The sequence below is a fragment of the Anser brachyrhynchus genome (genome assembly GCF_964034855.1).
Source record: "Anser brachyrhynchus genome assembly, chromosome: 9".
Classification (NCBI taxonomy): Eukaryota; Metazoa; Chordata; class Aves; order Anseriformes; family Anatidae; genus Anser; species Anser brachyrhynchus.
In genome coordinates this window covers 12845084-12859800 of record NC_137703.1, presented here as the reverse complement: position 1 = coordinate 12859800, position 14717 = coordinate 12845084, and the positions used below count along the sequence as shown (strand labels likewise).

The following is a 14717-nucleotide window of genomic DNA, read 5'->3' as shown; positions in this document are numbered from 1 at the left end:
TTCTGTTGCAAGTATTAATATCATATTCCCCCTACACATTTTATCTGAGCAAAGCTATCAGTTACCACTTTTATTTCAGACTAAAGAGAACCAGGTAGCAGTAGAAGATAACCTAATCTGAAAACACTTCAGCTATTTTTACAAGGTATTGAGCTTTGCCACATTTTTTTAGCATTACTAATAATGCTTTTTAGCACCAGAAACGGGAATTGTGCATTGTGCTGGTGAAACTGTAGGTTACCAATCAATCAATGTCTTGACCTACAGCTGCCCCAGATTCGCAAGTGGGACCTTTGCAGCTTAATGAAATGGCTTCGACAACACGTTTCCCTGCTCCTCAGCCAAACAGAACAGAAGCTCACTGTATTTCTTGGAGCTGTCCCCAGGGCTCTTCAGACTGGCAAGCACGAAGTCTTTCTGTCCCTGGCAGGGCAGGAACATAGAGCGGAGGTATGTGCCTGAAGCAGAAGTGACAACTAAGCAGACTTCTGACTTTATACAAGATGTTTCTACAGGTTATTACACAAGTCCCTCTTGTCTACAGGAAAGAAACTAAATATTACCACTGCAAAATGTGAGGCCACATTTTGAGACTAGTATACATTTCTATACTGCCATTAAGGTTAGCTTAACGTACAAATGCAGCTTAATAAAGATTAATAATCGAGTTTGAGAGTCATGATGTCTGCAGTAGCAAGGTAGGACTTGGGCTCCTTCCAGTCCTCTGTCTCTACCTTAGATTTTTAATTAAAACTGTTCTAATAACTCAATCTTTCAACAGAATTTAGTTTTGCTGCCTACTGGACAGCTAGAAGGAGCTTAGCAGCAGAATGACAAGGAAACCTCATAAAACAGACTCACCTCTTGAATCAGACTTACAGACACAGTTTTCATTTCAAAATCAAGAAAATTAACCTAGCATGTATCAGAACACAATGTCACTCATTATTTTGGGTGGAAATGGCAAAAAGTAGAAGGTAAAGGCAAACCAGAAATATTACCCAATGATTCATCCAGTGTTGTAAAATAATTTACTTTTTTCTAACTGATGCAGAAAAGACACATACAGCTATAAAGTTACTTATGTAAAGGCTACCGTACCCTTGGAGCTATGAAAGTGTAAGGAGACTGTAACAGTTTAAATAACTGATATACATTGGTTCTCCACCCAAAATAAAATGTACGCAGCACTTAATTAAATAATGATCTGATATGCTATCAGGAATATTTATGTGAAACTCTATCAGAAAATTAGATTGTGATAAATTTTTAGATCACAATAATAATGAAGTTAATGACCATCAAAAATGAAGTTTGTCATCATGTTCTGAGGAAAAACAGATTGTTCTGCTATGAGTTTCTTAGTTTATTATCATTCGTAACTGAAAATATTAATCTATTTGTATACAGTTCCACATTAGAAGCAAAGTAGAATCCATTACAATATTAAAAATGCATAGCACCCATTTCACTGATTTCTTCAGGTTCTGAAGCGAACACTCCACAGTCCCATACTAGTTCTAAGCAAATACCCACACCGGTAAGTTTAAAATTTTGCATTTCCACAAGTAGCAATCCCTACATGATAAGTACTTACTTAAAACTTGATTAATAGCTACCCTCAAATAACCAGTTCTGAAAAGAAAATAGCATCCAATTAAATATTTTGATAGTTGCATCGTTAAGAGCATTTTAGGAAAAAAAATAAATTTGGCATAGGAAAGAATGGCCCTCGATTACCAGAAATGTGGATCTAGGCATAGGTCTAGATTAACAGGGATTAAATACGTCATTACTCATGTGGCAGTTTATCATCATTTTTCAACGTCAACTTTAAGTGATAGACTTCGCTTAGTCAGTGACAAATGCGCTGAACTTTGTAAGCACCCGTTTCGGAACCTGGACACCAGTGCCTAACTCTTCATCAATAACTTCAAGGAATCGTAGCAGACGCACTTTGGTCACCTGGGATTCTTAAGTTAAGTAAACCATCACTCCATCACAGGAGGTTTACACGTGATGGATGGTCTCCCTTGAGGATTACTTCCCTCTCTGAGAAGACGCAGCTTTTAAAGCACTTTCTGCCATGATACAAAGCAGGAACTACCTTATCTGCACTTTGACAGAGACCATCCTACACATTCCTCTGGTTCTAATTCGTCAGTTTTGTGCAGCTGCCCCAGAACTTAAAGAAAATAAAAAACATTCAGCCAGGGTCTTTCATATCAAAGCACGCTTAGGTTAATTTCATAAACTCTTTATGTGGAATTAAAATCAATAACCATGTGAAAAACAATTGAATTGCATTCTATCCTAGTAACTGCAAGTTAGCAAATCTACTAAACTAACAGGATGCATTTTAGTTTCATGTTGTTGACTTGCTCATATTCAAAGGAGGGGAACTGGAAGACACGAAGGCACCAACGAATTCCAAGCGTGTTGCCCCCAACTTTCTGCATCATGGAGCTCCAGGTTCTCTACAGAGCTCACACGGAGCCCAGGAGTCACACCGCCACCTGCACGGGGCTGCCGCCAGTAAATCTTGAACTCATTAGACACATATGGCCCACACAAGCACTTTATTGGACTGATTGAGATGTGGGCAGAAATGAACGTGTTCGAAGTGACAATCAGCCTCTGAAAAGATGCAGGCCATATCCTGCATCCTGGTGGGAGCTGCTGGTAGGGGACTGTGAAGACAGCAGCTACCCTGCACATGCTTATTAGGAGCCTGAAGATGTGTTTGATGATTCCCAGGGAGAAATGGCCACTCTGATTTTGTGTGAATAGAAGGCTACAACACCTCCTGGTGCAAGCTTGTCAGCTCAGGATCAGACTGTAACTACACGCTCCTCAGGAACACTGCTACGACCAGTTGAATGGAGCAAAAGAAGAAATGCTGCCTTTCTGTGAAATGTCTCACAACTATGAAGTGACCACATTTTTACTGCAGTAGCTTCTCAAACAATCGTTAGGCATCATGGAAAAAATGAGAGCACAAAATTATAATTCTGAAGATTCTTAAAAAATTATTCCTCCATTTGGATTTCCTAGGATGCTTTCCTTTCTTCTATGCCTTCCTTTGAGAATCCCTTGTGCAGTGGGGATAACATCTGGGCTCTAACTCAAATATCTTAAAAATTATACCTTTTATTCCTCTCTCTTGTAAACACTGAAAACCATGTTGCTTCTCAACAAGCACCTTAAACATTGATTTAAAGACTACTAACAGCTGCATTTTGAGCTGTTTTGTCTGCCTTTGGTTTCTAGGGGAAATTATCTGATATATGCCCATTTGAGAGAAGAACTTTCTTCCTATAGCTGAGCTTTTTCCCCTATGAAACTTTTAACCTTTAAAAAAGGTGAAGCCCATAACAGCAAAGAAAAGAGAAGCAAAGGCTTCAGAAAGCCAAGTCAAAGCTAAGTCATGAGCATATGTCATCAACAATGTCACATAAGATAGAGGTAAAATCAAAATACTGTTGACAGTCATCTCAAAGGACTGAAATTTAATTAGGCTACAGTAATGACCACAACATAGGATTAGTTTCACATAGCATTTTTATTCTGCGGCTAAGAGCGATGAAAGGAGAAAAAAAATAAACACAAAAAACCAACAACCACAGAGCAAGTCATTATCTGCAAAGTACTGCTCAAAGACTTTTTCCTCAACTTCGCATAAATGAATAATGAAAAAAGGAGATTCACTTGGATCTAAATCAGTTTGCTACATACAACAGACACAAGAGAGCCCACTCAGCTTAGCCAAATACATCACAGAAATCCCAGATCCTGAGTCAGCAACTTGAAAGTACCAACCTTAACTACTGTTAGCTAGCTGCATTACAGTTTATTAAGTACACGATATTAAATCATTCATGCTCAAAGACGGTTTGCAAAACAGAATGCAGCACAGCACAACTGCAAGGTTTGCACTCAACTGTAAGGGATTCAACACAAGAAGTAATATGGTAAGGATTTTATGTGTGGACTCTAAAGTAACGTCTTCAGATATAAAACTTGAAAGTATTTTACTACAACGCTGGTTTATTAGTTTTTGTATGCTCTATTCTTTACAAGAAAATAATTAAGTTCCACAAATTGTTATATTTTACACATTACAAATGTATGACAGAATTTAAACAAATCACCCTAAGGTAAGGACTCTCATTTCTTCATGTGAGGGCTCACTACTTACATATTTCAAAAGGCTTTTGTGCAGAATGAAGTCTCAGCTAGCCCAGGACACCTGTACAGGTGTCAATATTATTGACAAATGAACTCAGAGGCTGACCCCTTCACGTTCACACCTAGTAATTTCTGGATCAAATTTCCACATTTCCACAGGTATTCTGCAAGCTCCTTCCCACTTTCTGCCAGTGACTCATCCCATGGAAATGCATGTGGTTTCACATATAATTTAGTGAAGTTCTGCATTTTCTTTCTCTGTTTTTTAGCTTGTGAGGAAACAGGACACTGGATGAATAGCATGCTGGCCTAGGAAAGATGCTTTGCATGTACTGTGTGTCCTACTGTGATTATCCTGTACAGAAATAATTTTTCCATAAATTTTCCATAAAATTTTCCCTTGCATTTTAGTTTAGCTGTTTGAAAGGAAAAAAGGAGAGGAAATACAGGAAGATAGATCACATGTGTATTTTCTTAGGCTCAGTAAAGTATTTTGTCTCCAGTGAAGTAAATGGCAAAGCTCCCATTGGTGGCCTGAAAGTAAGATCCACTTTAAGTATACAACGTACACGTGCACCACCTAGCATGTTTTAAATGCTACTGCAATTGTAGCTCAGATTTAGGATAAAATGCTGGAAGATCCCATTTCCTTTCCGAAATGATTAAAGTATTCAGATTTTAACAGTTATTTAGTAGCAAAGCTTATTAAACTAAAGCTTGCCATACATTTGCTAACGAGAATTATATATCTGAGAAAAAATTATCATCCCTTACAATCTTCATAAATTGTAATCTTCATATACAAAGGAAAAACAAAACAAATAAATAAATCAGAACGTGGAAAACAAGAGGGACAAGGCTAGGCAAGTGCATCTTCCCCCAGAGGAAAAAAAAAAACAAACAGCTTATCCAAGCAACAAATGCCCACTGCGTATGCTATGTGCATGCATCAAAAAACAAGAAATAGTAACCAGGGACAGGAGGCTTAGCATGGCAGCAGAGCTGGTGCCAATCCTCCCCACTCCCACAAAGGTCAATCATTGCCATCTTGTGTTGGAAAAGGTGTAAAGCAACTGAACTACTGTACAGAGTTCATGCTACTGAGGAAGCTTGCTTTGGCCTTCTACAGAAAAGAAGCAAGTCCAAGCAGAGTGGCATTCTGAAAACGGATAGTTCTGGGAAGCCCTTCACTGGGAGTTCAACAAAAACAAAAGTAGCCACGTTAAGTAGTAATCTACAGGAAGTTAAGATTTATTCACGTAGTCAGTTTTGCTCTGAACTACAGAATATTTCTACTAAAATTACTACTCTGTAATTTCTATTATGAACAAAACTGCTAAAAAGAAGACACAGGCAGTGCCTTAAAGCATGCAATAAAAATAAGGCAGTCTTGACATTTTTATGAGCGGAAATTCTCCTTTAAAAGATTAATGTCTGCCATAATACTTTTAGCTCACTCTACCTTATTTTACTTCTTACAGAACCTAGCACATGATGTATTTAAGATACTGATTTAGCTAAGCATGTAGCAAAATACCAAGTCCTGTATAACATAAGTTTCATATCAAAATACTTTGTCCTTTGGCAGCCAGCACAATCTAGAAGCATCTACCAACTGGAAAGCAAATATAAATCTTGTTGTTGCTGATAAGTCAACACGGGGTGAAAGACCTGGCTACAATTTTCAACTGTCAGACGACTTTAGTGAAGAACTTCGAGACAGATATTGCACCAGAGTTGTGAGGGAGATTGTAAACAACTACATTAGAAGAGGTTCCTACCAATTGCTGAATATGCCTCAAGTACCCAGTTATACAAGTAAGAGACAGACAGCAGTTTCCTCTTGTTTCCACATCGTCAGCAAAACAAACATTTCAACTGTCTCTACAGTTTTGAATATAGCATGGAAAATGACTAGGCTGATGGACTCTGAACTGGCTGTTACTTCTCTCAAAATAACCTGGGGTTGTAACAGGTAGCCCTGTGCAATCATCAGCTCATTGCTAAGGAGCAGTCAAGAAAGGAAACAGACTTACTAATTATTAGTAAAAGACCAGAATAAAAATCAGAAAGCATCATAATATAACTGTATACATCTAGAAGGCAGGTACAGCTCAAATATTGTGTGCAGTTCTGCTCTTTCAATTCAAAAAGGTTTTAGTAGAACTACAAAGGGTGTTTCATGATTTCAATCAGCCCTGCCAACGTCCTTGCAAGGAGCAACTACACAGATAAGAATTTTTCAGCCCAGGAAAAAGAAGAGCAAGTGCTGGTAGCATAAGCATCTGTGAAGTCATAAGAGGCACAAAAAATGAAGGGAGAAAGATTACTGAATGTTTTTTTACAGTGCAAGGACTAAGGAAAACCAAATGAAACTGGCAGGTGGCTCAGAAACAAACAAAAGGAAGTACTTTTTCACACAATGTGTAGTTAAACTCTGGAACTAATTGCCACAGGATGTTGCAGATGCCAAAGTTTACATGAGTTCAAAAAGCAATTACAGAAATTCACAGGGGGAAAAAAATCATGAAGGGCTATTAATCACAAAGATATTACCTCAGGATTACGAAATCTTGGAACCACAGATTGCTAGATGCTGAAAGACCACACTAGAGAAGCATTGCTGTATGTTTAACCTGCTCTTATGCTTTTCCTTAGGTACCCATACCTGCTCACTGCTAGGGGCAGGACTCTGGGGTACACCCACTGCAGGCCTCTTTCAAAAGCTATTAATCTGTAAGAATGGCGGAATTGAAAACTTTTTAAAGTCATTTTTTCCCAGTTCAGATATTCATCTTCTGCTCTGCCTCTTTTTATATCTTACAACCATTTCTTCCAGATGTCTCCAGTCCCAGGGCTTCTTTATTTCCATAATCTTAGTATTTGTTCACTGGCACAAGTATCAAAATGATACTCCTGGGGAGGAGCCCATAACAGATAAAGGCCTCTATTTGAAGAAAACCTTCAATACTTTACAAAACATGTAATTTGTCAGAAACTGTTTGAAATAAACACGGAAAGGCAGCAAGACTCAGGACCTAAAGGCTGTCAAGGAAAATTCACAGAGGGCTGAAATACAATTCCAGGATGCAGAATATAGACAAAACCTGCTGAAGTAAATTTTGAGACTTATGTGAGCTCTCGTTATGAGATTGGGTTGCCATGTTATAGTTTGCCATCAAACAGTATCTTGCACAAACAATAAAACACTTTCAGTGCTTCAACATTAAAAAGCTGACAGACAGAAGTAAGGCAGGATTGCCGTATCATCAGTATTAAAAAGAAGCATCCCAACCTCAGGTATATAAAGAAGTTAGATTTATAGATAGAGTTTATAGAGCTTCCTGATAGGAAACTCTATTAACAAGCAGAGCCTCATATTAACAAATTTACAATGGAAAATAAAAGAGTTTGTAGCCATCAGAGGAATGATATACTGGAACAGGTTTTCAGTATGAATAGCAAGCCCCCAAAAGTCAACTGATTTAAAGATGGAGCTCAAAATAAATGAATGAGATGGATTATATAAACGCAGCTGTCTATAACAGAGGGAGACTGGGCTTTATGACACAGTAGATCCCTTCCATTCCATTCCTAATTAAAATACAAATACTTTATGAATGTGCATTGTGGGACTGATGACTTTCTTAAGCAGAGTTCTGATCACCACTCAATGCTGTAAGAATGAAATTACTTGTAAAGCCACCTGAGAGTTCAATGCATTACACTATCAAAGTCTGACTTGGGAGGATAAAAAAACTGCAACACAGACAAGCACTCTATTCACTATGGGAAAGGCAAAGAAATCCCCTTTCCCTGTCATTTGTCCATAAAAATTATCACCACTTAGCCATAAAAGCATGCAGAAAGTAGAGAGAACATTGCTGATTTGACTAACAGAGCTAATCGGTGGTGGTTTTAAAATCTTCCCATAGGTACAATAAAACAGAGCAGGTCATCATACATCATTTTGCACTGAATAATGATTATTTCATTAGAAAAATGTGCCTGGGATCTGTGATCTCCCGAATCTAAAGAAATTTGGTGCAATGATGGTGTTTTTGCTAAATGGTAATTTATGAAATATATACTACAAAGTTGAAGCATACATACTAAAGCACAGATACCTACGTTTATAATCACACAGATAGTGTGCTCCTACAGGTCTAATCTGAGTTTATAAAATAAAAACTCCAGCCATTACTGCTTTGAAATGGAAGGTTGTTCCTTATGCTGGTGAGAAGTAAAACTGACAACACAAAAATCCCAAGTCAATTTGTCAGAAAGCAAACAGCGCTGTTCAGTAATAAAAGGAGATCATTACCTCATTAAATATCTGTGCTTCGCTGTACAGGTCACCACTAGTTTTACCTCAACATTGGCAGGAAGGGGAGGGGGAAACCTTATTTTGTAAAATACTTTCCATCCAAAAGAATGGCTGAAAGAAGGCTGATACAGGATTTCAAAAGCAATACAGGATGCGTGGAGAGAATTGTGAACCTATAATAAAACTTAGTCACACTAGCTATTTCAGAGACCAAACAGCCTAAGAGACAGATCATTTGTCCTAGATTCACTACAACTCCTACCTACAATTCCAAACTATTACAGCAACACTTTATAAAGGACAAATACTGTAATTGATTGAGATTTCAATAATAACAATCTGTGATCTCCAAACACACATATTTATGTATTCACATGGATTTTACTTATCATAAACTTTTTTTTCTCCTTTTGCACAACATTCTTTTTTTTCCTGCCAGTCTGGGTGTACAGAGAGGGTCTGAGTGGAAGCCTCACAGAACAACAGCAGAATGCTGCCAAGGAAACAATGCATGTGCAAGAGGAAGCCCCAGCAGCTACAAGTCAGTCTAAACCTCAATGGATGCAGAGGTAGCTAGCACAAGTAGCACCCCAGCCTCGATTGTCCCCTTCAAACCTTTCACTGTTTAAGAACTTAATATATTAACAACATAACTCCGTAACACTTGCTGAGTGACTCAAATCACTACACTAACTGTAGTCCTTCCAGAAGGTTATATCTGCTAGATTTTCTTCCTTGTTTTGTCTCTTAATATAACGGTCATCTCAGCTTAATAAGCTGACAGGTTTTGGTTCTGTATGCAAGGACTAAAAACAGCTGGTCAGTAAGTCAAAGGCATTTCCAACTAATCTGCGTTAAATGCGTCAGATCTGTGGGAGGCACCCAACGATTAAAAGTACGTGTGATCAAATCCTCCTTATATAGTCAAGACCAAATGACCCAGAGACAGGTAGGTCTCAGAGGTGTGGATTAACCATATTGTACTAGAAAAACAGCAACCACCCTTTATGACATTACTGTGTTTTAACTATATTTCTCAATATACTGGTGCAATGTATTTATATCAGTGAGTATACGTCTAGTGTAAATTATATTCTTCTATCACATTTTACTGCCCATGTCCACATTTAAATCAGTAAGATCTGACTATATATTTTAAAAAAAATCCATTTTTAATACTTACAAAACACTAGTACGTGAGTGAGCCACATAGCATTAGGTGTTCTTAACCTTACTTTCCCATTCATAGGGACAGAGGTCAGAATCTGTTTCACTTCAAGCAACTTCCCAAAGACTATAAAGCAGGTACTTACTGAGATCCTCTGCAAGCTGGACCCTTTTGCCAGTTAGGAGCTTAACCTTTTTTTCACTGTCCTCAGCAAAATCTTCAAGCACTTCCTTTACATTCTTTTCCAAGCGTCTTACTGGCGGAAAAACAAAGGAGGGGTGAGCAATAGCACTTCTGCAACTACATTTTTTTAAAATATCAAATATTTTAAAATTAAAATATATAGCAACATTGACTTGAGAAAGAAAAATGTAGTCACTATTTATTGAATTTTTTTCTGCTTGGAAAAATAGACAATTGGCATCAGATAAGCTGAAAATACTTTAAATTGGAAAGTATCTTAATTTTTGACATTCCATTTATATTAAATCATTCTAATTTAATGTTGTTAAATCATTAATCACTCTAATTTAATGTAAATGAAATGTCAAATTTTAGTTACTTTACATTCTTTTATTACCCAACCAGGACATAAAAATCAACCAGTCATGCTGAGCATGACAGGAACGGAGAACTAGAGGAATGCTAAAAAACTTTAAACATTTTTTTTTTTATTTCAAACACCTCAATTCACTGTGAGCCTTACCTTCGGTATTAGTAAGCTGCTGCCTCAGCGTATTTGCTGTAATTGCCAGCATTCGCTGAATTCGCCAGAAGAGGACAATATCATTGCATTCAAGCTGAAACGAAGGAAGTCGTACCGTTAGACCTCCGATGTCCAGTAAATATCCTACAATTACAAGGCCCTACGTATATGTATGTACATCCTGATCTTGCATAAAAATCCCACAGAATAACTGCTGGAAGTAACAAAGAAACATACCAAATATACGTCTTTAAAAACATATCAGCCCGATTGAATACACTGTATCTCCTTTCAATCTATTAATTTTATTTTTCAACAGAAACTGACATATGAAGGGATATAATAAAGTTTACACATCCCATAAGCGAGGTTGTGAGTATAACCTAATACCCACTGAAACACCACACTTGTTTGTAACACATTGAAAGACAACAGCTGAATTCCATATTGTAACTCCCTATCTGGTAAATGCTTCTGAAGACAGTGTTGGAGCAAAGGCTGTATTAATTAACAACAGAAGAGACAGTTTCTACACCTGCTAGGAGAACGAACATCACATTAAGGACACCTTAAAAGACAAAAAAAAAAAAAAAAAAGAGGTGGCTGGACATCACAGAGTGGCAGCTCTCTACCCTACAACCTCATTCTCTTGTCTCTCAGAGACAAAGATATTTCTGCAGCAGTAAACATTTCTGGCTCCATGAGGATAGTTGTTTCTCATTTAGAAGCAAAACAAAACTCCACAGAAAGTCAGGAGCTCCACCCTTTCAGTAATTTCTCTTTGACTTAAAATGCAGTTGTTGTTTTTTTCCCCTGTTGATCACATGGGGTTCCAAGCATCGACTCTAAACACTTACTTACCATGCTTATTTCATAAAAACACCTTTACTTAATGTTTTCTCTGAACATTTAGTACCAATAAAAAAAACAAATATCAATGTAAAAGTGGGAAAAATGGATGCCAACAAGATATCACTAGTTGTACAATACTGCTTTTAACAGTGTATTTTCAATGCACATTGACAAATTCGCAGATGCTGAGTTCGTATGTGACCTCTAGTGGTCATTTTACATAATTACCACCAGGGTGGAATTTTAATAAATCACAAGCCTCACAGAAAACATCCAAGATTACCAGCTACATTCAGATAAAGGATACAAAAGAAATGTTAGACTAGTTTGAAGTATCTGTGGGATGTTTTCAACTTAACTGAAAATTTTAAGGCAAAACAATGTGTATCAGTCCTACATTTTTACCTCTGAGTCCACAAAATGCCGTTGATAGTAATAGAAACCTCTTCGACAAAGGTTGCAGTGGTTCAAAGCAGTCTTCAGGAAATATCTTCTATAAATTTGGTGCCACGTGTCTTTTATCTATAAAAAAAACCAGTACTTAATATATTTTTAAATTATATACTACAGAATATGACAAATTATGCTGCTCTTGGCATGATGCAACCTTCACCTTAACGTTAAGAATACATTTTTGAGTCATGCAAATTAATTTGCTAGTTAAACCAGATTAAAGCACAAAGAAATATTTAATGGGTCTTATGTAAACAAAAATGGCTAACTTTTCTTCATTTTCTCCATATTTATGTTCCAGTTCTTCAAAATTAAACACACTTAGAAAACAAGGCTCTTAAAAAAAAATTAGTTGCTTAGCACTCATACAGCAGATGTGGATTACTATGCTGACCTTTAAAAATGAGAGATGATAAATGCTATATAAGAAACAGGTAACAGGTATTTAAATAACTTTTCTACCTTGAATAAACACATGCATGAATATCGAAACTGTAGCTAAAGTTAATGCAGAAAAAAATCACCATTAAAATATCCACATCTATTACTTACTGTTTGAATTTTCATTTAGTTAAAAATTAATCTTTAATTAGATAAAAGGTCTAATTATAGTTAAGAGCCTTACACTGCAAAAAGATAAATCATTCTACAGAACATTTTAAACCCACATTACATTCCCTCAGGGCACTCTAATAAAACTGCCTTTTTGTAAGTGTTTTTACAAATTTCCCCTCTCTTGGATGTAGTTATGAACTGTATATACAACCACAATGAAAGCTTAGGACTGTGCAACATGTTTTTATCATATCTTGCTCATAAGGGCCTTGATTCCACTGTATAACATATGAACAATAATTTTAAACAAGCCTTGTCACAATTCAGGCCTGTGCTGCTGGTGAGAACTCAGCAGATTCTGAGTTCAGACTGAACCGACAGATTCCAAAGTGTTGTACTGCACTTGTCTGACAGCCAACAGAAGTCTGTGAATTGCGTGCAAGCAGTCATTTAGCAAACATCTGCAGCAAACATCTGGACTACAAACTCAGTATTTAGACACAATCTTTTGTATACTATCTAGAAAGAACATCCAAATGTTCACAGGGAGCTTCCATATGTTTTATCACAATGGCATCTTACCAGACAGGGGTCCACTGTTATTCCTCTTGCTTCAAGATTCTTTCTGACAGTTGTCACTTCATCATTTGCCAGATAAGCTGCATGTTCTTCATTGCATTTGATTAACTTCTCCAGTTCATTTTTTGTTTCGTTACGAATATTCTAGGATAAGAATGATTAGTTGGAACTGATTATTGTAGATTTGGAGATCATAATCACCTCCTCAATAAACAATCTATCTCCTAATAAGCCAGTGTCAAATATCTCTGACACTATTACATTTATGTGATCCGAAAGTGTATTTGTGTACAGACATCTAATACAGAGTAATTATAAATGGCTAATTGTCTATTTTTTTCTGTTCATTATGCACAGAAACGTAGAAGAGGAATGGAAGGTTAGAAAAAACTCAAAGCTGTTAGCTTCCTTTCCCCTTCAGGAATATCAGTTAGTGTGGTTCACATTCATATGTTTAATTAAATGATTCTGCTGTTCTGCAAACTCCTGTTTAGTTTTGAACTGTATCTGCCCCCTTCAGTAAACATACAACCAAAAATTTACATGAAATTTTGTGCCGTTTTCTTTTGATACTAACTGGAGGAGGAAAAGAATAATCAAAACAAAAATCAGACCATAGGCTTTCTGAAACCAACAAGAATTGTCAGCTTTGCCTATCAGCTAGCAAGAAGTCTTCATGGTCTTTAGCTCACTGGACTCATATCTTTAAGTCGTTGTTCATAAAATTCAAGTAAGATAGGCTGAAATGACTGCCTTTCTCCCATACCTGGCTGCACAGTTAACTGTAAAACTCCTTCCTCTGAAACATTACTCTCTAGTGTATTCTGTTAAATTTTACTTACTTCTTTAAAGTATGATTCAGTTTGAGAAATGTCTAGAAAAAGTAACATAAAAAGCCCATCATCACTGGGCACTGAAATGAAGGTGCTATTTAAATTTAAAAAAAGCAAATTCCAAAGGAGTAAATGAGAAGAGAGGTTATGACGAAAACAGTCAATCAGAAGATACAACTGTGACAACACCAGTGATAATGCTGTCACATATTAATGAAATCCAAATGGAGCACGATAGAAAACTGCACAAGACTTCTGCTTAAAAGTGACTTCTACCCTGTTTTCATCAATTTCTCTCTACTGAAAGAATAAAATCCAGGTCAATAGTATAATAGTACAGATGTAATTCAACTGAAGAATAGAAGACAGTTTACAAACCAGTATCTATCTGTAAGATAAATATATAGAGGGTGTAATGTTTAAAACTTAATTAAAAGCAACAACAATTACCAAGTATTTAAACCTAAGAGTGTTTTTGAAATCATAAATTCTGTGAAGAGGGTTGGTATTTTTGAAAACTGACCCAGTAATAATCAAAGTTCTCTAAATGTAAGGAACTGGTTTTTTTATTTCTATTTTTTAACTTTATTTTTTTTCCTTTATATTCTTCCCCAGTCCCTATTCTTTTACCTGTTCTTTGGTGCGGCCTATCCAATATATCCACCTTTTTTTCCAGTCTGGACCCACCATATCTTCAATAACAGACTCAGCTACAAAAAGAAACATGGTAGTATCACATGAAATATATGCAACAAGCTAAATTTATAGTTCTAAAAATAGACTCAAGATGAAGAATAGATATTTTGTGCCACAAGTCAGATATCTTTTATTAAAATTAAAAAATGACTGCCAATGGGCACTGGTAGATATTTCAAGGAAGTATATAAGAAACATGTCATCCCTCCACTGAGACAGCGTTGTTTACAGCTTCCATATTTCAAGTCATGAATTTCAAATCATACTTGTTGCAACTTGCATCAAAATTAATTATGCTTGATAACCATAATTGGACCAACTATTTTCCTGAATTTATGCAATCCTCTTACATAGTTCTGT

General features: G+C 36.6%; 1 protein-coding gene across 4 annotated transcripts in view; it reads right to left on the bottom strand.

Annotated features, from left to right (window-relative positions):
- Positions 1-14717, bottom strand: part of OPA1 (OPA1 mitochondrial dynamin like GTPase) — a 53180-nt gene that overhangs the window by 9413 nt on the left and 29050 nt on the right. For all 4 annotated transcript variants that reach the window (XM_080604815.1, XM_080604814.1, XM_080604816.1 and 1 more), the window contains 5 exons: positions 14292-14371; positions 12832-12972; positions 11647-11763; positions 10390-10483; positions 9829-9939 (listed from right to left, as the gene is read on the bottom strand). In XM_080604815.1, coding sequence (XP_080460941.1) covers positions 9829-9939; positions 10390-10483; positions 11647-11763; positions 12832-12972; positions 14292-14371 — 543 coding nt within the window. The remainder of the gene's footprint in view (positions 1-9828; positions 9940-10389; positions 10484-11646; positions 11764-12831; positions 12973-14291; positions 14372-14717) is intronic.